General features: G+C 37.6%; 3 protein-coding genes across 11 annotated transcripts in view; 1 reads left to right on the top strand and 2 right to left on the bottom strand.

Moving 5' to 3' along the window:
• ttyh3b (tweety family member 3b) overlaps window positions 1-10,717 on the bottom strand; it is a 28,067-nt gene extending 17,350 nt beyond the window's left edge. For 2 of the 6 annotated variants that reach the window (XR_013283851.1, XM_077523672.1), the window contains exons 1-3: window positions 10,337-10,714; window positions 8,151-8,322; window positions 315-532 (exon numbers count right to left, since the gene is read on the bottom strand). Coding sequence is in view for 5 of the 6 variants with exons in the window: in XM_077523672.1 (XP_077379798.1) it covers window positions 315-532; window positions 8,151-8,276 (344 nt within the window). In the remaining variant the exon portion in view is untranslated. Of the gene's footprint in view, window positions 1-314; window positions 533-8,150; window positions 8,323-10,336 lie in introns of all 6 variants that reach the window. The other 4 variants (XM_077523668.1, XM_077523669.1, XM_077523670.1 and 1 more) reach the window with 3 other exon arrangements.
• ubl5 (ubiquitin like 5) overlaps window positions 1-25,576 on the top strand; it is a 79,449-nt gene that overhangs the window by 6,565 nt on the left and 47,308 nt on the right. The gene's annotated exons all lie outside the window — the stretch shown is intronic.
• iqce (IQ motif containing E) lies at window positions 11,919-25,215 on the bottom strand. 4 transcript variants are annotated; one of them, XM_077523665.1, is made up of 22 exons: window positions 24,903-25,215; window positions 24,524-24,664; window positions 23,370-23,411; window positions 23,234-23,276; window positions 22,992-23,132; window positions 21,830-21,934; window positions 21,715-21,764; window positions 21,533-21,646; window positions 20,686-20,736; window positions 20,511-20,581; window positions 20,358-20,430; window positions 20,191-20,231; window positions 18,894-19,045; window positions 18,345-18,400; window positions 16,900-17,174; window positions 16,757-16,822; window positions 16,491-16,598; window positions 16,306-16,396; window positions 14,761-14,962; window positions 13,757-13,869; window positions 13,558-13,685; window positions 11,919-12,385 (listed from the first exon to the last, which is right to left on the bottom strand). In XM_077523665.1, the coding sequence occupies exons 2-21, from the start codon at window positions 24,572-24,574 to the stop codon at window positions 13,560-13,562; spliced, it is 1,971 nt and encodes a 656-aa protein (XP_077379791.1). In that variant the 5' UTR covers window positions 24,575-24,664; window positions 24,903-25,215; the 3' UTR covers window positions 11,919-12,385; window positions 13,558-13,559. The 4 variants fall into 4 exon arrangements, with proteins under 4 accessions (XP_077379791.1, XP_077379790.1, XP_077379789.1 ...); XM_077523664.1 differs by having other exon boundaries at window positions 16,310-16,396; window positions 24,524-24,746; window positions 24,903-25,214; XM_077523663.1 differs by having other exon boundaries at window positions 16,310-16,396; window positions 24,903-25,214.

Raw genomic sequence — 25,576 nt, 5'->3', positions numbered from 1 at the left:
TGAGTTTGACACCCCTGACTTAGACACTTGTGCAAGAAAAATACACAATGTATGGATGTGTAAATAATAAATTATGGAAACATAAATGTACAAGTCAAGTTGCAAATTTGCCACTTTCTAAAACTCACAAATTTACGAGAGCTTTTTTTTTTTTTCCCTGAATATTGTCCAGCCCTCAAAAAAATATTTATACTGGCCCTAATAATTGAAAATTCCTGGAAAATACTGTTCTGTTTTTTTTGTTTTGGCTATCTGACAGTGTTAGAAGGCAAACGGGGATAAACGCTAAAGCTATTAATTGCGGAAAGGCTCACCTGCACACCAGGGTGGCGATGATGACGCACCAGGCGGTGCAGCAGCAGTCGCCGCTGGGCCGCTGAGAGTGCGCGTGGTGCGACTGCGACGACGACGACGAAGACGACGACTCGTCGCTCTTGCGGCGGCGGCAGCAAAGCCAGAAGGAGTAAAAGAGGAGGAAGAGGAGGTCCAGACCCAAACACAGCAGAGCCACCGAGCCCAGCAGCAGCACCGACTGGGGAAGGCACAAATAAAACAAGTCATGAAGTCGCTGGAAAATGACTCAAAATCAGACGTGTGTGCAAATTGAGATTTTTTTATTTTTAATTTAGAATTAAATGAATAGCATGATAACTAAACCACATACATAAAAGAAATCAACAAACAGAGCACAGAATAAAAATGCACACTGCTCAGTTAGCTTCTAGCGCTAGCCACCAACCCACTAGCTTCCATTGCTTGCCACTCAAAATTTTAGTAAATAAAGATAAATGCACTAAAAATAAAAAGAAATGCCACAGAAGATTGTATAAAAAAATTAAATTAAATTAAAAAAAAAGTAAAACAGCCCACAGAGTAAAAAGTTGCACCGCAAGTTTAGCGTCTAGCGCTAGCTGCGGTCCAGCTAGCTGCCACTGGACATAAAAAAAAAAAAAAAATCTATTAATTAATTAATTAATAGTAATTTATATTTAGTATTTAAAAATAAATAAATAATGACAGAGTAAAAACACAAACTGCTAGGTGAGCTTCCCATGCTAGCCAACAACTGCTAACTCAGCTGCCATATGCTTGCCAATGGATTAAAAAATAATAATAATTATGTAAACAGAAACGGTAAAGACGCAGTCTGCCATAAGCTTGCTGCTGCAAATTTTGCAGTCTGTATTCATATATATTTATTAACAAGTCCCAGACAATGGTTTGTAATTGCCTATAGATGCCACAAGATGGCAACCAAGCACTTTTTTTTTAAGACAGAAGCTCCTCCCCTCAGTTGAAAGATGCCACTAACACAACAAACACAATCTGATGCAACTTCATCTCCGCAGTTGTAAAAGTGCTGTGTGGTAAACAAAAGAATACAAAGTATGAAAATAAATTTTAAAAAATGGACAAATAATGGGTCTGTTGGTTCCTTTTAAAAAAAAAAAAAACAATGTAAGAATTCAAGCGCCAATATGTTGGGGTTGACTGCATTCACAGTTACGAGCTTGGTAACACGTGTTCTGCCCGCGAAGCCGTGATGCTAACACATTAGCATGCCAAAAACCACAATGACGGGACCAGACACGCGATGCAGGCCGCAAAAAGCTTTCATGTGTAAACCAGGGAGCAGGTGGTGGTAGGCGAAGACTAAAAAAAAAAAAAAGATGCTCAGTCTGTTATGCTGCTCATCGCTAGTCATGTTGTACACGACAACGCTCCACTGCAAGTGGGATACTGCGCAATAATGTTCAACATTCAGTACCCATCTCGATCCATCCATCTCTGGTGGTTAGTCTGCCAACCCCCCCTCCACTCCCCCGGGACGGCCTGGAAAAAGTCATTGTGAGGCAGGACCACGCGGAGAACATCGCGCGCTTCCAGAATGCTTCCGCTTCTCCAGCAGACAAAAGCAGCCGGAACGTTCTCAGGACTCCATTTTGGATCGTCACCAAAACAGCCCCCCCCCCCCCCCCCCCCCCCCCCCCCGCTTAAACAAGACTCCTCGTGACCTTGCTTGGATCCAGCCAGGAATTCACCCCGCTCGACATATGCACAACACTGGATGTGGTTAGCGGCCATTAGCATAAAAGAAAAAGAGGACAAAAGCTTAGCAGACGATTTTGAGCCCCAATTCCCACCAGGAAGGTCAGAAAGTGAACAAATATATTTATATGTGTGGGATTATGCAGCAATAGCACAAACCTTGAATTTAATAAGAGATCAATGATAAATAATGTCAAATTGAAAAACTGCTACTTGGTTAAAGGCCGTTTTTTTTTCTTTGTCGTAATATATTTATATTCATCGTCAAATGTTTGGGGTGCTGTTGCGTTCACGGGCATACCGTCAAACAAAAAACCAAAATGTCAACATTGTGATGTCCGTTGTAATCATTTTGTTTTGTTTCTTTCATGTTGGTCACACTTGTGAAATTAAATGAAAAATTTACTCGTACCGTGTCAATTTGTTTTCCGCTTTTAACTTTCTACATAAAAAAAAAAAAAAAAAAGCTGTTCTATTTATGTTACCCAATCACTCAAGAAAACATGCATAAAAAGGCAAACCAAAGCCCCATTCAGTCGAGGTATTCCGAATACTTTTATACAAACAAAATTCCGGTTAAGAAAGAGATAACCCAGGTGTCTTATTCAGGTTTGAAAAATTGAAATAATATTCACGACCTGTTTAGTTTCAACCCCCAAATATTGCCAATATTCGGGTTTTAATTATTAGTTTTTTTTAATGCATGTAAACATCCGCAATCTAAATCACTTCAGCATACTTCCTTTGCTAATTGCTAATTTGCTAATTGCTAATTAGCCAAGATTTTGCCGGTGTTTTTTTTGGACAAGCACAAAACATGCCAATAGGCTCGATTTCACAAAATAAAACCGAGAATTTGTGAATCGTCAAGATTAATTTTTTTCGACCAAAACTTTCAATTACAAAATCGGTGAGAATTGACTGCATTGATTGTCACAACAAATAACATGTTGAGACAACAAAGCCTGTTGACACAATTTCATCAACCGTTGGACCCAAAATTGCTCCGCTTTTAAAGCACAACGCAAAATTAAAAAAAAATAAAAATGTCCTGGCATGTCCAACCCGACAGACGTGAGCTTAAAACGCGGAGCCGGCAAAGCGTCAACACAAGATTAAGCGAGGACCAATTAGCTTGTAATTAGCGCGCTCACTGAGCGCGTGCACGTGCGTTCGAAGGGTTTGCCGAGTGGAGGAGGGGATTTAGCGGTCAGCCGCTGTACTCTGATCTACTTTCAATCTGTGCTCTTCAAGCGCGTATCGTGACACGATCAATCGCTTCCACTGCACTGACTCGTCCTTGCACCCTGCGACCGCCGGCATTGCACCGTGCAGTCTGTGCCTGCCTGGCAAACAACGGCGGGTCTTCACCCGAGGCGTTCACTGACCTCCAGTTCATCCCAAAGCTCCGCCCACCCGACGCTTGCCTATGACCCAGTCAACGAGACACACACGAACCAACCAACCAACCAACGCTTTCAAACGCCTCGGAAAGCGCTCACGAATGTGACAATTAAAATGCAAAGCCGAGGAGTTTGTGTGTAATTATACGCATCACGTGACCGTCGTGTAACGTTCGGCAGCTGTGCTACCGCAAAGCTGACTCGGCAGTTCCGCCGTTGTACACTAAACACGCACACACGAGTTCTATTCTGAGGCCCCGACAGAACCTCAGGATGTAATCTCCAATTTCAGCTTTCGAAGGAAAAAAAACAAAACGCCTGAGAGACGCAGCAAAAGAGGGAGAGAGAGAAAGACAGACAGAGGGAGCAAGAGAGAGCGACAGAGAATGAGGGAGAAAGAGCAAGAGAGAGCGACAGAGGAAGAGGGAAAGAGAGCGTGAAAGAGGGAGAGAGAACGAGAGGAAGAATGAAAGAGTGAAAGAGAACAAGAGAGAAAAAGAGAAAATGAGAGTGAGAGAAAAAGAGAAAGAGAGCAAAAGAGCGAAAAAGAAAAAAAAGAGAGTGAAAGAGAGAAAGGGAGAGCGAGAAAGTGCGAAAGAGTGAGATAGAGTGAGAAAGAGCGCGAAAGAGGCAAAATGAAAGAGAGTGCAAGAGAGAGAAAGCAAAAGAGAGTGGAAAAGAAAGAGCGAGAGAAAGAGTGAAAGAGAAAGAGTGAAAGAAAGAGCAAGCAAGAGAGTGAGCGAGCAAGAGAGAGAGAGGAAGAATGAAAGAGAGAAGACAGCAAGAGAGTGAGTGAAAGGGAGAAAGCGCAAAACAGAGCAAAAAAGAGAGAGAGAGAAAGAGCGAGAGCGAGAGAGAGACAGAATGAAAGAGCAAAAGAGAGCAAGAGAGAAAAAGAGTGAAAGAGCGAGAGAGAAAGAGTGCGAGAGAAAGAGCGAAAAAGAGCGAGAGCGACCGAGAGAATTACATTTAATTCAGCCAGTGTTTGAGCCAAAATGGCCGCCACAGAAGAAGGAAAACAATCTTGAAAGAAACTCATTTTGGTTGCTCATTTGCGCAAAAACGCAAACATTTGAGTCTCAACTAAACAATCTTGGCAACCATTTTAGCTTCTGGCATTTTCACTAATAATTCTAATTCATTTGAGTTAGTTTTGTAAAAATAAAGTGTAGTTTCCTGTTGTTGTTTTTTTAAGCAATTCTGATTTTATTTTGTTAGCAAAAATGTTCTTTCAATTGTAGCTAAATCTCAACCAAGCTTGTCAATGTATTTCAGATGCTGGCTGAAACAAAATGGCAGCCAGACATGTGCCTTTCCCCCAATTGTAAATAAAATAAAATAAAATACAATTTGAACAACTGTGTGCAGTAAGCAAGTGAAACGTTGCCTTTTACGGTCCGTTGATGCGAACGTACGCGCTTCCACGACGCTTGTTGACATTTCTGCTGACGTTTGAGCCAAAATGGCTGCCAAACGCAGGTTATCCCAAAGGGGTCGCCATTTTTTTTTCCGCCGTTTTCCCTCCTGAAACTGCGCGTGTGCGTACGCGTTGGACGCACGAACGCGTCTCGGCGACGGATCCGGCGAGCCAATGGAAAGAAGGATGGCTCGCTGTGAAAAAGTGAAAGAAAGGAGAGAGCGCTCTTTTCATTCTCACCCACTTTAGGCTCCCTCTCCTCATCCGTCGAGCCGCAATTAAGGATTGCGCCCTGAATGGAACCCCCCCCCCCCCCCTCCCCATATTCCCACCCGCCCCTCACATAACACAAAAGGCCCCGAGGGAAGCTTGTGACCTCGCCCCTTCAAAAGTGCTCAATACGCACTGACACAGAAACGACACGGACAAGAGGCCCTCATTTGAAACTGGATTCAAATCTATAGATGAAGACATACATAAATAATAACAGCAACAATAAGAAATGTTTTCGCTGTCCTAAGAAAAAATGTAAAGCTTTTTAAAAAAAAAAGAGAAAAAAAAAAAGAATGTATATAATTAAAAAAAAAATAAAATAAAATACAAACAATCATATTTTTCATTCTTAAAATGAAAAAAAAAATAGTTTTTCTTAAAAAAAAACAAAATGTCTACCATTTCATAAAACATAATAAAAATCTTTGCCCTGTCTTAAGAAAAAAATCATTTTTTTAAGAAAAGAAATAATGTATAATAAAAAATGTTTTTTTACAAAAATCAAAAATCTGATTTCACATTCTTAAAGAAAAAAAAATGTTCTTAAAACTAAAACATTGTTTACTGTTTCATAAAAAAAATTGAAAAAAATCCTTGTCCTGTCTTAAGAAAAAAGCAGTTTTTTTTAAAGAAAAGAAATGTATAATAAAAAAAAAAATCCTGTTTCATTAAAAAAAATCACTTTCTTTAAAAATAAAAAAATGTTTACTGTTTCATAAAAAAATACAAATTAAAGGAAAAAAAACTTAGTTTTTTTAAACAAAATAATGTATAATACAAAATAAAAAAATCATATTTCACATTCTTAAAGAATATTTTTTCTTAAAAATAAAAAAAAAATGTTTACTGTTTCATAAAAAAAAAATCATTGTCCTGTCTTAAGAAAAAGTAGTTTTTCTTAAAGAAAATAAATATAATAAAAATAAAATAATTAAAAAAAAATCAAAAATCAAATTCACATTCTTAAAGAAAAAAAAATCAATTTTCCCTGTGCTAATATGCTTAAAAAAACAAATAAACAAACAAATATACTTTAATTGGTTAGTTTGGTGAAACTTTTTTTCATGGATACATGCAAAAATTATATAAAAAGGCACATCCAATATGCTGAAATTTTGTTTTGAAATTTGGAAGAAAAAAAAAAAAAAAAAAAAGTAATTTCTGTTTTGTTTTTTAAACAGATTATTAGTGTATTAGTGTACTAGTGCATTGTCCCGGAACTAAAATGAGTGTGACACCCCAAGTTGAAACAAGTGGGGTGGGGGTGGGCTACTTAAAATTCCGCTGCTCGTGCACGCGCGCGCACACGCACACACACACACACACACAAAGAGGCTGCGTGAAGCAGTGAATGTGCGACAGGAAGTAACCATTTAGAAGAAAAAGCGCCTCCCACGGCCCATCAAGCCTGCGCCTCTCCACTCTTTTCATCTTCTTCCTCCTCTTCACCACCACCATCATCATCATCATCGTTGTCGTCGTCATGACCACCAACACCCCCCCCCCCCCCCCCCCAATTCTGTTTTGTTCACGACTGCGGTGGCGCTTCGCCTTCTTTTCTTCCCACGCTGTCAGCACAAATGCTGCAAAGTGCAAGTCACCTTCCGACGTGCTTTTTTTACGCAACCAGAATAAGAAGAGAAGAAGAGAAGAAGAAGAAGAAGAAGAAAAGATTTTGCTTCGGCCGACACCCGTTCGCTTTTTCTATTTGAATTTGTTTTTGTCCTGGTGGACTTTTTGATTCATCTTGCCAATGAACCGAATACATTTTCATTCATGCATTCAATATTTTTTTTTTCTATCCTAAAAAGATTAAAATCTTTCTTGAAAAGATACACAAAAAAAATAAAGGTTTTTCCTGTCTTAAGAAAAAAAGTAGTTTTTTTTTATAAGAAAAGAAAATAATGTATATAATAAAAAATAATTAAAATTAAAAAATCCAAAATCATATTTCATATTCTTAAAGGGGAAAAAAAATCAATGTTCTTAAAAAAAAAAAAAAAAAAAGGTTTACTGTTTCATAAAAAGATTTTTTTTAAGAGAAAATAGGTCAATTTTCTTTTCCAGTAAAAAAAAATAATAATAATAATTTAAATATCCTGAAATATCTTTCTTGAAAAGATTTTAAAAAATAAGTTTTTTTCTGTTTTTAAGAAAATAAAAAAATATATATAATAAAAAAATACATTTAAAAAATCCAAAATCATAATCATATTTCACATTGTTAAAAAGGGGAAAAAAAGAAATGTTCTTAAAAAGGAAAAAACTTTTAGTGTTTCATCAAAAGAATTTTTTAAATCCTTAATTTTTCTCTTTCCTAAAAGAAAAAAATGGTCAATTTTCTCTTTCAGTAAAAAAACAAAAAACGTTTAAATATCCTAGAAAATAAGGTTTACAGTTTCAAAAAAAGATGATTTTTTTAATCCTTACATTTTCTTTCAGTAAAAATAAAAACATTTAAATATCCTATATCTTTCTTGAAAAGATAAAAAGTTTGTCTTAAGATTTTTTTTTAAAGAAATAATGTATATATAAAATAATTTTAAAAATCCAAAATCAATCATGCTTCATGTTCTTAAAAAGAAAAAAAAAATCAATACTCTTAAAATAAAAAAAATAAAAATCCTTAAATTTTCTCTTTCAGTAAAAAAAATAAAAATCATTTAAATATCCTTGTTTAAAAAAAACAACAACTTCCATTTATGTTCCTTCAAAAAACTTCACTTGCATGACATTTCACTTCTTATGTTATTTCTTTAAAAAAATACAAAAAAACACACAATTCTCTCTCATTTAAAAAAAAATAAATAAAATAAAATAAAAAAAAAGTTATTCAGATAATCCGAGTCATTTCGTTAAAGTACGACATAAAAAACAGCCACCCACCCTTGACGAACTACACAAACGTGCTTGCTATTGATCCTGAACGATCATTTGAGTGAAGCCTTATTTGCGACCAAGTACGATGCATCTGTCCATCCATCCATCCATCCATCATCCACGGCTACCTTTTGATACTCGGGGTCTTCGGGCCGGAAGTCGCTGCTGACCACCTGGAAGTCCAAGTTGAAGTGAGGCAAGCGGTGGAGCAGGTTGACCCACCACGGCGGCGAGTAGTTGACCACGGCCGCCATCTTGGAGACGTCCACTCGCTTCCAAACACGATCACTCGCGCGGACACTGCGGGGAGGCGGCCAAACATAAAAAAAAATAATAATAATAATACGATCAAGAATCACTTACGCGTGACAGAAAACATTTCTGAAGGCACATGATGTTGCGTTAAACACTGAAAAAGAAAAACATTCAATAGTCTTGCTCTTAAAGGCACAGTGTGCAGAATTATTTTTGACATTGAGTGCAATGACGCCAGTCGGTGTCGAGAGAGAATACACGTTGCAAGCTGTGAAATTTGTCTACTTTGGGTAGCCGTAGCAGCCAGAAAGATGGCGGTGAGGCATCTTAGGCCATTACGAGGCCTATGATTACATTTCTGTTTTTTTTTTTATGTTTGTTTATTGAACATAAGCAAAAAAAAAAAAAAATTAAATTAAAAGAAAAAAGAAACAGTGACAGTTTACATGTTCAAAGGGAGTAGGAAGTAGTTGAAATGTACATTGATAAATACATAAAGATTGGAAAATCTATTTCTAAACACTGTCCCTTTAAAAAAAAAAAAAGAAAAATTACACTTCTCTCTTAAAAATAAAATCAATATTTTTTTCTTAAAAAAAAAAAAAAAAAAAAAAAAAGTCTCAAAAGCCAAAAAAAAAACCCCCGTGTATTTTATTATTGCATTTTAATACAAAAGCAATTCAATCTAATTGGAAAAAATCTGAAGTTCCACATTGTTAAAAAAAAAAAAAAAAAAAAGGATGTTTGTGTTTAAAAAATAATAATAATAAAAAAAAAAATACACATTTGTTCAAAAAAAAAAAAAAAATTCTCTTTACTACATGGTACTAATAAAATGTATTAGGGCTGTCATGATCACATATTTTTGCACCCGAGTTTGAATCCAAGTCCTGGTCTGATTCCTTGGCGGGGGGGATTCCTTCCATTTTTATTTTTTTTTGTACAAAACTATCCCTGTAATTTTGGGGGGTGCCATCAGAAGTGCACATAATAATAAATAAAACGTTTTGTTTGGCAATATGTTTACCGCTGGATGATTTTGTTGGTTTGTAGCCCCTAAAAAAAAAATATATATATATATATATAAAATAATAACAACAACAACAACAACAACAACAACAACAACAAAATTGCAAAAAATGAAAACCCAGCCAAAAATGACGTGATCGGTCTCCTATTACTGATTGGGTCATCCCTAAATATTTTTTTAATCCCGTTACGGATGTTTCCTAAAAAGCTCCACCCCAATTACAGCCACCACCCAATCAATCCCCGTCAGAAAACTATGTAGCCCCAGTTAAGCCATTTAATTTGATATTTTCATTAAAAATATACTGGGGTCGTTTCTGCTTGTTTTTCCTGAATTACTGCACGTCAACTTTTGCATTTTGCACACGTCTTTTTTTTTTTTCTCCTTTCCCAGGTGAGCGTCCTCCTTCCTTCCTATCGCGTCCACGTGGATGAGTCACCTGCGTCAATTAATTCCACGCCAGCAGGCTGACGCCACTTGACTTTCCCATCGATTCCATTCCAAGTAAACAGCTCTTGGGGGGGTTTGTGTTGGGGGGGGGTTTGTGTTGGGGTTGGGGGGGGTTATAGTCGCAATCGAACGGGGGTTCCTTTCAACAAAAGAGCTCATTGTGTATGCACGCATAGACACATTGTTTGGACTTGAACGCTGACAATAGAAGACGACAACGAAGGGGAAGAAGGCTGATTCATTGCCAGCTCGCCGCCATAACTTAAAAAAAAAAAAGAAAAAAAAGAAAGAAAGAAACCGCAAACATGGCGGTTGAAGCACATATACGCTCCATGAACACACAAGTAGGTCAAAGCAAAGGCGGCTCGACTCGACGCCGGGCTTCTCGCTATATTCGAGGCTCCTCCGCCGTCGTCTGCGGATTAAAGCTCGCGGTCAGCCCGCGGCTTTGTCCTCACCGAGTGCCGCAGTCTCGGCCGAGTCGCCACGGCAACACGAACCACACGGAGGAGAATGAGCGAAGGCGACCGCGACCGCGACCGCCATCCCGTCCCGTCCCGTCCCGCCGTTTGAACCTACCTGCTCGCTCGGCGTGTCGCCTTCTCTGTGCCGCATCAACGCGGCGGCGGTGGGGCGGCCGGACGGACGCTCGCTCGCTCGCTTGGTCGGTCGGTCGCTCGGTCGGTCGTTGGCGAGCGTTCACCGGCGGTACCCGGCGACCATTTCCAGCTTAGTCCTGGGGGTCGCTCGCTCGCTCGCTCGTCAACCGCTTTGTGTTGCTCACCGGGTAGCAGCAGCGATGACGCCCACCGGCCCGCCGCTGCTCATATTAAAAAACGGCGGAGGTGCTCGAACTAGCACGCGTGCGTGCGCGCGCACGTCAAGTGTTTAAAGAGCCAAGAAGACGGCGCGGAGGCTTTTGCGGTAGCAACACATAAACCGTGCATGCAAAATGCGAAATGGCGACCCCCGACGGACACAAAAAATTCTGCTTCTGAGTTCTAAAAAAATAACGTCATTGATTGTGGAAACCTACGGAAGCCTACGGGTGCCAAATTAGTACAAAAAAAATTGTTCAGTACTATTATACTTTTGTCCATGCATTTATTTATTCACTCACCTACTTCTTATCAAAATGGCTGATGTAAACTTTATTTACTTGTATAGAAAAAAACGTATAATCAACTTAAAATGTTTTTCTAATCTTATTCTTTACTACATGACCGATTTTGTTTCGTGTACAGCACTTTGAATACAGCAATGCTTGTTTTAAAGTGCTTTATAAATAAAGTTGAGTTGAGATAAACGTCATAATCAATTAATTCAATATTACATTCTGACGTGATATGTTAATGACTTAACGCGATAAACTTGACGTTACGTGATCAATTCCGTGTTGTTGTGAGGCGTCCATGACAAGTTTCACGTTGTCACGTGACACGCTTTTTTTTTTCTTCCCAGGAAAACAATGTCACATCTCATAAAAAGAAAAACACACTTAGAATTTAATGTCAACTTATTTAAATAATAAAATAAAAAAATTCGTTGACGATTGCATGTTAAGGAAAAGTTAAATTTATCTTAAAAAAAAAAAAGAAATATAATCCACTTCTTTGAAGACAAAAACATTCAATATTGAGAAAAAACAACTTTACAAATATATATAAAAGAAAAATACAAAAAAAAAATGCCATTCCTAAACAGAGAAAAAATCATAATTCTTTTTTTTTCTTTTTTAATAAAAAAAAAAAAAAACATTCAACTTAAAATTCAACTTGAACTTTCAGAACCTCTTTTGTTTCTTGAAAAGCGGGAAAATTAAGTTATCTGTTTTAAAAAAGCTAAATACAAAATTCATGTTTCCTGTAAAATGGACAGCTGGGTTTGATATCTCAAAATATGGCATCGCGTATCAGTTGCTCTCAGACCTCCTCCAAGGCAAAAAAACAAGTCCAAATCTGGACTCGTTCTTCAAGTTTGGCATCACATCCAAAACTTCTTACACGTCCTTTTGATTTCAGTGTCTGGAAAATCATTTCAAAATGACAATTTTTCAATTTTCATCCAGTCTTCCACGATGAAGTGACGTTTCATTTCGAGTCGGGCGGCCTGAATCGGAGCTGCCGAAAATTGAAACGTGATGGAAATCCCTTTAAAAAAAAAAAAAAAAAAAAAAACTACGTTCAAAAAATGTTCCGGAAAAGTGGAAGAACGTCGTCGGTAAGAAAATGAGCTGCACCTGTATTGGAATAATCATAACATAGTAAATAACGTCACGAAGGCTCATTCAAACAATTTCCAGTGCGGATTACATGACACAAAAAAAAAAAAAAAAAAAAAAAAAAAAAGTTTTTATTGCTATCAAGCTAGTGGACTCTCCAACGTTTTTGTAGGCACTTTTGGCGGCAGGCGAGCTGGCTGGATTTCATTTCACGCGAGGGTTCCGTCGCCCGCAGATGAATTTTTACGGTCCAGAAGAAACAACGGGCACGAAATATTATCCTAACTTTTTTTTTTCTTCCACAGTTCACACGATTCGGGCTTCTCGGTTTCTCCGAGGAGGGTACGACTCGGCCACGATGATGTCGTCCGAATCGTCCGAGTCGTCCGAATCCGTCGGTGGTCGGGCTGCGTATGAAGGGAAAAAAAAAAAAAAAAAAAAAAAAAGAATGGATTAAAAAACAGGGAGGTTTGGCAATTTTTCATTTGAGTTAGTTTTGATTTCATTTTGAGTTTTTTTTTATTTTTTATTTTGTTAGTTTTAATTAATTTCCGTGGTGGTTCTGTTAGTTTTTATTCGTTTTAGTTATTAAATAAATCCTTAGTTTTAGTTTAGTTTTAGTTAGTTTTCAGTATTAGTTTTAGTTTTTAATTTTTTTTAATATATGTATTACAAATAAATTATAGTTATAACTTCACATTAATCCAACAGCTATAATGTTCCAACAATAATGTTAATGCGACTGCTAACCAGGGTTGTTATAGTTTTAGAATTTTTCATTTTAGTTAGTTTTTATTTCGTTTTTAATTTTGTTTGTTTTTTAATTTCGTTAGTTTTAATTCGTTTTCAGGGTGGTTTCGTTTGCTTTTATTAGTTTTAGTTATTTAGTAAATGCTTAATTTTAGTTTAGTTTTGGTATTAGTTTTAGTTTTTTTAAATTGTATATTACTTGTGTGCAATATTTTAAAAAAAAACAGCATGGGAGTGACATCATCTTTTGGTGCTTTTCTATTGGCTGCTGCTAGATGACATCACTTCTGTGTGACACACTTTCAAACATCATAATTCCGGTTAATATCAAAATAAATGTACTTAAAATCATATTTAAAATTATCCCCCAAAGGCTCATGCATTAAATTAATTGCCAAAGTCTAAAAGGAAGGACATTTTTGCGATAATTTTAATGTTAATACTTCATTTTTATTTATTTATTTATTTATTTATTTATTTATTCACTTATTTTATTTTTATTTCTTTATTTTTTTAATTGAATTTTAGTTGAAGCTTTTTTGTTGTTGTTAGTATTTGTGAACTAAAATAACCTTGATTGAAAAGCGTAAATGGCAAAATGGAAGTTAAGCTGACAGATGTTACGGCAGCTCCGATTAGGGCCGCCGGATTCTCAGTATTGTTAAGTATTGCACGGACAGTCAGTCACCAGTAGGTGGCACTGTCACCGTGACAGATCCTGGAAACAGATGAATGAGCTTCTCTTATGTGAATATGAAAAATCGGCCTCTTCAAAAGGTTCCTTCGGATTCGCATCCTACAAATGAACTGCTGATTTCCCCTCACTCACCTTTAGGGGGCGTCAGCGATGGACGCGTCCTGGAGACGGGCCAGAGCACTTCCTCGTCCAACTTCTTTTGAGCGGCTGCGGCCGTTGTGTCGGATTCCAACTGCGATGACGACGCGCCCTTTGGCAAACTGTTGACGCGGGACGCGCACGACTTTAGCTCGTTGCTGCGTGTTCATGGAAGAGGATGCCGGCGGTTTACCTGTGAGCAAGGTGTTGCATGCGAGCCAGGTGGCCCCTGAACGCAGCCTGGAGGCTGACCAAGGAGACCTCGTCCAGGACTCGGCCGTCCAGCGGGTTGCTGAAATTGACAGCCTGAAGAGGAACAGAGAGAGATCAGCAGGTGTGTGGCGGATCATTATTACAGGACTAAATTGATTAGAACAAAAAAAAAAAAAAAAAAAAATTGATTAAAAAAAACAAAACAGGACAAAATAGAAAAAAAAACACAGGACAAAATAGAAAAAAACAGGACAAAATTGGGGAAAAACACAGGGAAAAATTAATTAAAAAAAAAAAAAAACAGGACAAAATTAGAAAAGAAAAACAGGACCAAAAAACAAACAAACAGGACAAAATTGAAAAAAAAAAAAAAAAACAGGACAAAATAGAAAAAAAACAGGACAAAATGTAAAAAAAAAAAAAAAAAAAAAACAGGACAAAATTGGAAAAAAAAGAACAAAATGGAAAAAAAAACTGGACAAAATGTGAAAAAATAATAAATAAATAAAAAACAGGACAAAATTGGGGAAAAACACAGGGCAATATTGAGGGGAAAAACACAGGGCAAAATTAATAAAAAAAAAAAAACCAAAACAAAAAACAGGACAAAATTGAAAAAAAAAACAAAATTGGAAAAAAAAAAACAGGACCAAAAACAAACAAACAAACAAACAAACAGGACAAATTGGGGGAAAAAACAACCCCAAAACAAAACAGGACAAAATTTGGGGCACACAAAACACAATTTGGGAGCACAAAAGTCCACTTTATTCATTATGGTTCAAGTGGGCTTGAAATCAAAGTCGAATATCAACACTGTTTCCTTCCACAACTTTGCAGATGTAAACATGAGTACGTTTGTTTTTCCCCAGTACTGTAATAACTAATAATAATAAATACAACTAAAATAATTACAAATTGCATGAGAAGGTGTGTCTAAACTTTTGTCCTGTACTGCACGTGAATCAAAGAGCAAGCGCGTACCTCCGTTTTGTGCTTCCGCCTGCTTTGGCGGGTCTCCGCATCCGCTTTCAGACGTTGCTGTCCCTCCTCCTCTTCGTCGCTCTTGTCGTCTTCGTCGGCGTCGGCCTCGTCCCCGTGCGCTCCGGCCTGGCCTTTCTGCCGGGCATCGTTTCCTTTGTCCTTCAGATTCTCCACTTGAGTCTTCAGCTGCCTCAGCTGCTCTCTGACAAAGATCCACACGAGCGCAATCGAGCCGGAGTAGCACGACAACAAAAAAAGTGGAAGCCAACGTTAGGCCGGCCTAGCTGCCAAGTCACGAGCCTCTTTAAAGCCGGGAGAGCGGATACGTCCTTTTGTTTTGTTTTGGCCAATTCTTGGTCTGTTAGCCGATGAAATGCATCAGAGAATATAAACGAGAGGGTGACGTGGGCCTCGAAGCATGTTTTGCTATTAGCAGAGGTGGCAAATCCAGGTCCAGAAAGTAAAACCGCTGCCACCGTTTGGCGTTAGCCACAGCTAGCTAGCTAGCTAGCTCCCTAGATAGCTCTCATGGTGCTCGTTTACCTGCTAAAGAGCTAGCTAGCTAGCACAAAGGGCTAAAGCAGGCAGGGTATTTACCACCTTGATTTTCCACCTCTAGCTATTATTATTATTATAGCATGTTTTGTTATTAAGCAAAGGTGGCAAATCCAGGTCCAGAAAGTAAAAACCCTGCTACCGTTGAGCTTTAGCCCTAGGTGTTAGCTCGCTAGCTCCCTAGATAGCTCCCATAGTGTTTGTTTACCTACTAAAGCGCAAGCTGGAACATGGAGCTAAAGCAGGCAGGCTATTTACTTTCTGTACCTGGATTTGCCACCTCAAGCTATTTATTATTGTAGCATGTCTTAGGGGGCAAATCCAGGTCCAGAAAGTAAAAACCCTGCCACCATTTGGCTTTAGCCCCAAGTGTTAGCTGGCTAGCTAGCTCCCTAGCTAACTCCCATTGTGCTTGTTTACCTGCTAAAGAGCTAGCTAGCGAGCTAGCTAGCACAAGGGACTATAAAGCAGGCAGGGTATTTACTTTCTGTACCTGGATTTACCACCTCTAGCTGTTATTATTGTAGCATGTCTTGCTATTAGCAGAGGTGTCAAATCCAGGTCCACGTTCAAGGAGTTCCCAAGGTTATCAGTACATCTTAAAAAGTCAAACGGAAATTTAAGCAAGTAAATATCATAGTTCGCTATAGTTTTCTACAAAGTTAACTACAAATTTACATCAATAACTCCCTGAGATGAAAATGGATTTAGATTTATACCCGCAGATACGACACAGTTGATTTTTAAAGAATATATATTGAAGGTTTCTAATAATAAACTTGGGTTTGTGTGAACGCCACAGGTGTAAGCGCGCAAACGTTTTTGGAATTATGTTTCTATGTGCTTCAGGAGCGGAGATATTATCAATCATTTTGAATTTTGTCGCCTTTGCGGGAAAACGTGTTTTTCGGCATCAGGCATGTTTTGTGCGGACGCTTTAGGCCCCAATGGGCTCAAGTGTGTTGTAATACGGAGCCGCGCGCGTCAAACCGACTCGTGCCGCTGTCGCTCCCTTTCCAGTTGGCGTCGCCACCGTTCGGCCTCGTCTTTCCTTTCGCTCATCAGCTGTTGCACTTCGTCGCTGTCGAAAAGGCAAAAAAAAAAAAAAACGTTCAAAATGGAGGACGGCGTGTTGTTGTTGTTGTTGTTGCTTCCTCCGGCCCGGCTTGACGTACCGCTGCCGTCGCCGCTGCAACTCCCGCTCGCTCGTCTGCTCGGCTCGCCAGCGTTCCAGTCGCTTCTCCAGCTCTTCCTTCTCCGCCCTCAACTCGCCCACCTGGTCGCTGCCGACCACAAGATGGCCGCCGCCGCGTTTTCAATGTTAGCGTTCATTTCGTCAGCGCGCATCGGTTGGACGAACTGTGATTAAGAACTAACAAGCGTGACTGAAACCGAGAGGAAATTTCAAAATGGCGGACAAAATGGCGGCTGATCGACGTACGCGTGCCGCCGTCGCGTTTCTTCCTCCGCCTCTTGCCGCCGCGTCGTCGTCTGTCTGGCTTCCTCTCTGGAAACGTAAACAAGCGGCTTTTTTGGCCACGCCCACGGGAGGGGGGACAAAACAACAAGATGGCCGCCGCTCACTCTTTGCTGGCCAGCGCCCGGCTCATCTGCGTCCGCTCCGCCTCCAGACGTTCCACGCGCGTCCGCAGGTCCGACACGTCGTCCTCCGCCGCCGTCTCCGTCGCGGCGTCGGCCGTGTCGGCGGGCGCCGCCGCCGCCGCCGCCTGGACCGCCACGTCGGAGAGCTGACGGGGCGAGGTCTGAGCCTCCCGGTGGACCAGGAAGCAAAGGGGCGTGGTCTGACACGCCTGCTCCAATCGATTCCTGGCTTTCGGGGCGTTTCGCTCTTCCAGCCTCTGATTGGACAAGACAAGGTTATGTTGATGATGTCATACACGTCGCAGATCATTTTGCATTACGGCAGGTTTCCCCAATCCCGGTCCTTGGGGTGGGCGGAGTCCCGCATGTTTCAGATGTTTCCGTGATTCTAAAGATCGGTCGGGGTCATTATCAGGCGACTGCGATGATTACATGAATCAGGTGTGTTGCAGGCAGGCTTGTTATAGTTTTGGAATTTTCATTTTAGTTCGGTTTCATTTCGTTATTTTTTTTTAGTTTGTTTTCAGGATGGTTCTGTTAGTTTTAGTTTGTTTTTTTTAAATGCTTAGCTTTGGTTTAGTTTTAGTTAGTTTCAGTATTAGTTTTCGTTTTTTTTATGTGTATTACTTATTTTCATTTTAGGTTTCATTTCTTTTTTTTGTTTTTTTTCTAGTTTGTTTTCAGGATGGTTCTGTTAGTTTTTTTTAAATATGCTTAGTTTTAGTTTAGTTTTAAATGTGTATTACTTATTTTCATTTTAGTTTGGTTTAATTTTAGTTTGTTTTATTATTTTTTTAAGTTTGTTTTCAGGATGGTTCTGATGGTTTTTATTAATTTTTTTTTGCTTAGTTTTAGTTTAATTTTAGTTAGTTTCAGTATTAGTTTTAGTTTTTTTAATGTGTATTATTTTCATTTTAGTTAGGTTTCATTAGTTTTGGGGTTTTGTTTTTAATTGAGTTAGCTTTAATTAGTTTTCACGATAATTCTGTTAGTTTTTATTAGTTAGGTTTTTTTTTTTTTTTTTTTTTTTTTAAAAAGCTTCGTTTTATTTTCATTATTAGATTTCATTTTTATGTTGATGTGTAATACTTATTGTTGTTAAAATATATAGTTGCTCTTTTTATTTCCATTTATATTAATTTTTTTAATATAATTTTTGAATTATATTAATTTTTTAATGTCCATTTTTATCATCACTTTTAGTCATTTATTTATACAGTATATGTATATTGTAATTTTCATTTTACTTTTATTTGTTTCAGGTTTTGTTTTTAATTATATTATGAACTATATTATTACTATTTTTACTAATAATAATAAAAAATGGAAATAATATACCGCGTCACTGGTATAATGTGAATTGCTTGTTTAAATAAAGTACATATTTAAAAAAAAAAAAAAAAAAAAAAAAAAAGGTTTCAACTCACCTCTTCCAGTTCAAGCAGCCTCCTCAAGAGTCTGTATTTGCTCCACTCTTTATAACCTACACAAATTATGAGGAATATAAAGCGGTTTGCTTCCATAATAGAATGAAACGTTTCAATTGTGAGAAATGAGAAGATACCTCACATATTTTATGCTAACATAAATGACTGAAAAATCCATTTCAAAATGTGAGCTGGGCAATTATAAAGATAATATTCATCACGATTCATTTGGTAATAATTGAGATCATGATCATGATCTTTTTTTTTTTTTTTTTTTTTTTTTTTGGGGGGACAAAACAAGAAAATGGTTAAAAGTAAAAAAAAAAAAAATATGAAGACAAATACATTTCTTATCAATTATGTAAGTTCCTTTTGGACCAAACAAGATTTATTAAAAGAGTTATTTTAAAATATAAAAAATGCAAATATATCAATTTAAACAACTCAAAATTAGATTTTAATCATCTTTTGTTTGCGACGATGCCAATTTTGTAATAATTGAAATTGCAACTGAATTTCGATTTTTGTGCATTTGGGAAGTGTGGAAACCTTTGACGCCGGCGGCGGGGCTTTCCGTGTCCAACTCGTCCCGCAGCGCCGCGTTGTCCAGCTGCAGCTGCTTGACGTCCTCGGACAGACGCAGCACGGTCGAGCTCAGCGCCTTCTGCTGCTTGCGGAAAACTTTACTCTCGAATATGCCACTGCAGATTTGAAAAAAAACAACAAAAAAATGATAGTTTAGAATAAGTATGGAGGGCCAAAAATGACAACATTCAAAATAAATAAATAAATAAATACATGAATAAAAGTGAAAATAAAAAATGGATTCAAAAAATATATAATTTGAAAATTACATCCAAAAAAATAAATATAAATGGAAACAAAAAGAGTAAAAAATATATATATAAATAAATAAATATGTATTTAATTTTTAAATTATAGATTTTTTTATATCCATTTTTTTTTATTTTCACTTTTAGACATTTATTTATTTTGAATTTTGGCAGTTTTTGGGCCGTACTGTTATTCAAATGAGGGGGCGGTCCTAAGCGTGTCTTGGGTTGGACTAAACTAAACTGCCAAGCTGTCATTGGTCGAGTGAGCGCTTAGGACCGCCCCCTCATTTGAATAACATTTCCACTTGGCAGAGTACGGCCCAAAACTGCCAAAATTCAAAATAAATAAATAACGAAATAAATGACTAAATAAATAAATGACAAAATTAATAGATGACTAAATAAATCAATCAATGAATAAATGACTAAAAGTGAAAATAAAAACGGATATAAAAAAATATAATTCAAAAATTAAATACAAATGTATTTATTTATTTAAATGTAAATATGTTTTTTTTTTTGCTCTTTTTATTTCCATTTATATTTATTTTTTAATATAATTTTCAAATTATATTTTTTTTATATCCATTTTTATTTTCACTTTTAGTCATTTATTTATGTAGTCATTTATTTTGAATTTTGGCAGTTTTGGTCTTCCATACGATAGATGCCACAAGATGGCGGCAAAGCACTATTTATTTTATGTATTTATTTATTTTAATCAGGGTGAGTCAATGTTTAGCTAGATTGAAGCATCGATTAGCATCGATTTTAAACATAGAAGGCCAAAACATCCCTAAAGAAAATTAAATTACACTAATAAACTAGCCACCAGAGGGTGCTAGAACTGAACAAATGGAAATCAACCTGACTTTTTTTTTTTTTTTTTTTAACAGATGTGTTCCTTTTAAATATTGTGAACACGACGACGACGATATATTGTGGCAGTTTTAATATCACGATTTTACGATATCGCCATTATCGTGACATCCCTAATTTTTTTTGCAAACCTTTTCTCCGACGCTTCCAGAAGCAACTTGAGTCTCTGGATCTAAAAAAAAAAAGAAAAGAAAAGAAAAGAAAAAAAAAGAGGAAGAGGCGTGTCCTATTGATGCACGAAGGCGGTCCCAAATGTGTGGCAGATTTTTTTGTTTTTTTATTTTATTTTTTTATCTACCTCCTCATAGTAGTTCTTGACGGTCATCCTCATCTCCAGCATGTTAGTGGCCCTCAACTCACTCTGAAGGTTCCTGTGGCATCATTTTTTTCCAATTATTATTATTATTTTAGCATCAAAAGAGAGCAAAACATCTTTGACGCAGGTTGTTACCCGATGGCGTTCTCCTTCTCTCGACACTGCTGCTCCAGCTTCAAAATTCTCTGCTTCAGTCCGTTCATCACCTGCGTGAATCGACGTCATTTTTTTAAGTTAGGATTCATTTCAATAAAATATATATATAAAAAAAAAAAAAAAAAAAAAGATAATAACCACAGTTGTCACTCACCACGCTGCCCTCGGGCTTCTTGTCCACCAGGCTGCGAACGTACTCGGAGCTCTGTGAGATCAATAAAACGATTGGTACAAGATCACTATCGGGATGGAACGATATCCAAAACATCACTCGGAGATAATTATCACCATATGAAGGTCACAATATGATAATTATCACGATATTGTGGAGAAGTTGGCGATATTTAAAAAAAAAAAAAAAAGAGGTCACAATGTCGTAAAAAAAAAAAAAAAAAAGAGCTCATACTACTAAAAAAAAAAAAAAAAAAAAACCCAAAAACGTAATATTGTGTTTTTGTACATTACAACAATGCATATAAACAATCTACAATATATAAAATATTTAATAACACTTAATATTAATGTTGAATCACATACTGACTCGGTTCACAAGAAAATTACTTATTATTTATCTGATCATTAGCGTGGATTTGAAGCATCGAAGGGCCAAAACATGCCTTGTGAAAATTTAAACTGCACTAAAAAAAACTAACCAGCAGAGGGTGCTAGAACTGCACAAATGGAAATCAACTCAACTTTTTTTGAACAGATGTGCTGTTTTAAATATCATATCAATATGTGACATGACGACGACGATATATTGTTTAATATCGCGATATCACGATATTTGCCGGTATCGTATCGTATAGACCAGCCCAAAAAATGCAAAAATATCAACTTTGCCTGGCAAACTGAATAGGGACGTAACGATATCCAAACGTCACGATACGATAATTATCCCGATATCGTTGGGAGGTTGGCGACACAAAAAGGTCACAATATTGCAAAACAATGAGCTGCATGGGGCAATAATAGGATTTTAAAAAAAAAACTGCAATCACATTGTTGGGATCGAGGAGCTCGTCCAGCTGCTTCTCTCGCTTGGCGTTGTCCTCCTCCAGACGGCGAAGTTTGACTTTGAGCTTCTGATTGTCGGACTTCTGCTCGTGGAGACTCTGCAAAGAGCGCGACGGCCACAAATTAGCGCAAAATTCCCCGCGTTAGGGTGGCCATCTTGTTTTACCTTCTTGAGGAGCGTCATCTCGTGGTGCATTTCCTCCTTGTCTCGGGCAACTGCAACAAGGAAACAAATATTTCAAAAAACGGAAACATTCACAATGGCGGTTCCACTCACTCACCGTTGGGCGTGGAGTGATGATGATGATGATGATGATGATGATGTCGCCTGGTGGGCAAAGTGTGTCTGGGAAAGTCCGACGTCACGTCCCACTCGGATCGCTGATCTGAAGTTGGACAAAAAAAAAAAAAAAGTATCAAAGAAAATTGTGCAGGTTCACGTGATTGTCAATGCTTTCAAAATTCATAAAAATTCATATTGAAGTACCGCAAAGGTCCAAAAATGTTTGATATTTCACAAAAGTCAGGCAGGCAATAAGATGATCGGAAATCCCCACCAAAAAGAATAAAAATAAATAATAAAATTTAAATAATCTTGGGCTGTTCGATTTTGGGTTAAAAATAAATAAATAATCACGATTATTTTGGCAGTAATTCAAATCACGTTTATTCAAACAATCATTTATTTTTTGTGACAGAATAAGAGAGAGTATTTAAAAATATTAAGAACAATTTAAAAAATAAAAATAGAAACACTATAATTATTTTTGTTCCTTTTGGACCAAACAGAATTTATAATAACATATATTTATAATAATATATATATTTATTTATTGATTTTTTGGTACAAAACATGAAAATGAAAACGTGAAAACAAAAAATATTAAAACAAATAAAATTCTTTGAAACATTATAGTTATGTAAGTTCCTTCTGGGCCAAACAGAATTTATAAATACACATTTATAATAATATATATTTATTTATTCTATATTTAGTCATTTATTTTTTGGTACAAAACCAAACCATTTTTAAATGTATAAAATTAATAAATAAAAAATATTAAAACAAATAAAATTCTTTGGGTAAGTTCCTTCTGGACCAAACAGAATTTATAATAATATATATATTTATTTATTACACATTAATGTATTTATTTTTTTGGTACAAAACAAGAAAATGTTTAAATCTATAAAAAAAAAATAAAAAAAATAAAAAAAATATTAAGACAGATAAAACTATTTTAAATACTAAAATTGTGCAAGTTTCTTTTGGATGAAACAAAATGGAATCCTCCAAAAGTTGCGCAGATGAAGACTGGCGCGTCTTCTTCTTCATCACGACCAGCTACACAAACAAACGTGCGCGCCGGCGCCCCCCGAGGGTTTGCTACCAAGGGTGTTTTTTTTTTGTTTTTTTTTTTCATCCATCCAACGTGTAGCGACCGTGATGGTTGCTGAGGGACGTGAAGCGAGCGGAGTTGGTCTCCCCGCCGGGCGTGTCGCACGGCGGCGTCCACGGCAGCTTCCACGCCGACACGGACGCTTTCCTGGGGTTGACGTTCATGCTGGAGAGGTACGGCGACCCTGCGCGGGCCACAAAACACGACACCTTCATTCACCGGCTGGTGGCTTATGGTCCACTATAGAAAAAAAAAAAAAAAAAAAAGTAGAGGCAGAGGACGCACTAGCGAGAGAAGGCGGCGGCTTGCCCGCTTTCTTCTTTGGTGTCTGGGAATAAAAGGAAAAAAAAAATGTGCAGAATTGAAGTGAAATGTTTATATAATATAAACGAGAAATGATCACGTGAAGGATGAGTTGTACCTTTTTTGAATAATCACCAGAGTACAACAAGCCATTGCCGGGCTGAATCACATGTAAAAAAAAAAAAAAAGGTGCATTAGCCTTTTTGTGTGCATATTCAACAGTGTGGAAACAATCATAATAAAAAAAATTAAAAGAATAAAATAGGTGAGTTATCTATAAATTTGGACTGTCCAGTACACAGTTGAGGTGATCAGTGGAATGTCACAAATAGAGCAATCGATTAATCGACAATCAAATTAATCCACAACTATTTTAATAATTGAACAATCCTTTGGAGCCATTTTTAATTGTCCAAATCATCTGATTTCAGCACATCAACAGTAATTGTTCACCGATTTCTGTTTTCCTTCATGAAAGAAGACCGATTTATTATTATTTTTTTAATCACTATACGAATATCGAGTACAAAATAGATAACCACCAATCACAGGTTAATAAACAGTAGTCATCCCGGGGGGAAAAAATGCTTTTATATTACACTTTAATAGAAAATTAAAAGGAATCCGAATGGTCGATTAATCGAATCGTATCGTATCGGGGTCGCCTAACAAACACATATCGCCAGGAAACGATCCAGTTGATGTCAAACATTGGAAAGAAAATATGAACGATGTCATTTAAATAACAAAAATGTTCGGACTGAAATTGTAAAAACGTAAATAAATTTAAGAATATAAACGCAAAACATATTGAAAAAATTATCAAATAGATTGACTAAATGATAAATGCACAAAATAGTTGTCTCACATGTGACGAATGTTGTCGGCTTTGTGTTCCTATTATCATCAAAACAGCTTTTTTTTGTTATTGTGATTAATTTGTGAACAGCTAAAAAAAGAAAACAAACCAAACTTCGTTAGCGCTGCTGTAATGACGTCACCGGCAAGCGCAAGGCGCTTCAATCGATTGTTTTTTGTTTTTGTTTTTTCACTCTGAAAGTATCATGCTTTTATAGTCTTAGGTTTATTTACGTTTTTTTTATATATATATAATTTTAGTCCATAAATTTTGTTAGTTTGCACAATTGTAAACGGACAATTCCGGACAATCCTGTAGCATGACGTCATCTGCAGGCGACCCCGATACAATCTGGCAGCCCATCACATCTTCACTAGTCACAAACTACCATACCAAGTTTGTTTATAACTCACCAGCACCTCGCAGTCTTCATCCGTCGGGACGTCGCTCGCTCCCCCTGACATGTTGGCGGCGGGCCGACGAGGGAGCTCGTTAGGCGGACATGTCAGCCTGTGCTGCCGCTCGAGTGGACTGGAGGAGACATGAGGAGTGGGCTGCCGGGGGGGTTGGAGGAAACGCAACGGGACAATACTTTAGCCACCCGGAAGTACCTGTGACGTCACGCTGAAACGATCCCTAACCGAAGAAAAGGCGTGGAAGAAAGTAAGAGCCAACATGGCGTCACTAGTTTGTTTTTGACGTCACACCAATTGTTTCTGACCTTTTGCTCTCCACAAGTGAACGTTTTGACATTGTATTGTGGGGGAAAAAAAATAAAGAGAGCAACTGTACCTTCGTTCGCCTCGTTGGTGGTCTTCATTTTCTTTTTTTCTTTGTTTTAATCTCCAAGGGGGCTTGCACAACGGCAACGGCACAGTAGCATCGCTAGCATAGAGCCATTCCCTTTAAACGGACCGCGGCGTCAGCGTTAGCAATGGTCGACTGGACGTTCGCGTTCTCCGGCTTGCTGGCGACATCGCGTCTCCAAGCGACGAGTGTTTTTTTTTTTTTTTTTTTTTGTCTCGCGGAGGAGGTTACTTGTTTCACATCGGGTCGTCTAGCAACCAGGCGACTGGGGGGGAGGACAGGCGAACGGGAAAACCGGTGGGTAAACCGGAAACGCAACAAGCACGCATAAAGAATAAAAGCATTCACGGATAACGCAGTGTCAAAATTTTGAGTCTTTGTGTGTATGTATTGGTGAATATAATTTAGTAATATAGGTATCCTTTGATAAATATGTAAAAACTACTAAAGGTGATAAATATATGGAACATTTAATACAAACAAACATACTGTGAAAAGCATACGTTCGTACAACTTTTTGTGGCTTGAGGGGGCAGCTTCCGTTTTATTTTTCCCGTTTTCTCATTGGCCAACAACTCTAAAAAGGGCGGGTCTCCAAGTACTGTCCTCCAATAGAATAAGGGGAATCAACGAAAGGAAAAACCGGCGTGATAGATGTC

This window comes from Festucalex cinctus, chromosome 6 (genome assembly GCF_051991245.1).
Source record: "Festucalex cinctus isolate MCC-2025b chromosome 6, RoL_Fcin_1.0, whole genome shotgun sequence".
Lineage (NCBI taxonomy): Eukaryota > Metazoa > Chordata > Actinopteri > Syngnathiformes > Syngnathidae > Festucalex > Festucalex cinctus.
Note: the sequence above shows the minus strand (reverse complement) of the source record. Positions and strands in the feature narration are given on the sequence as shown.

What these genes read in the sequence shown, in the direction of transcription:
- iqce (XM_077523664.1), bottom strand. Translation starts at nt 24,574, where the DNA reads ATGTCAGGGGGAGCGAGCGACGTCCCGACGGATGAAGACTGCGAGGTG. An exon ending in TCATCACTCCACGCCCAACG is followed by an intron (nt 21,765 to 21,829) that starts GTGAGTGAGTGG and finishes TCCTTGTTGCAG; the next exon opens with TTGCCCGAGACAAGGAGGAA. An exon ending in AGATGACGCTCCTCAAGAAG is followed by an intron (nt 21,647 to 21,714) that starts GTAAAACAAGAT and finishes CGCTCTTTGCAG; the next exon opens with AGTCTCCACGAGCAGAAGTC.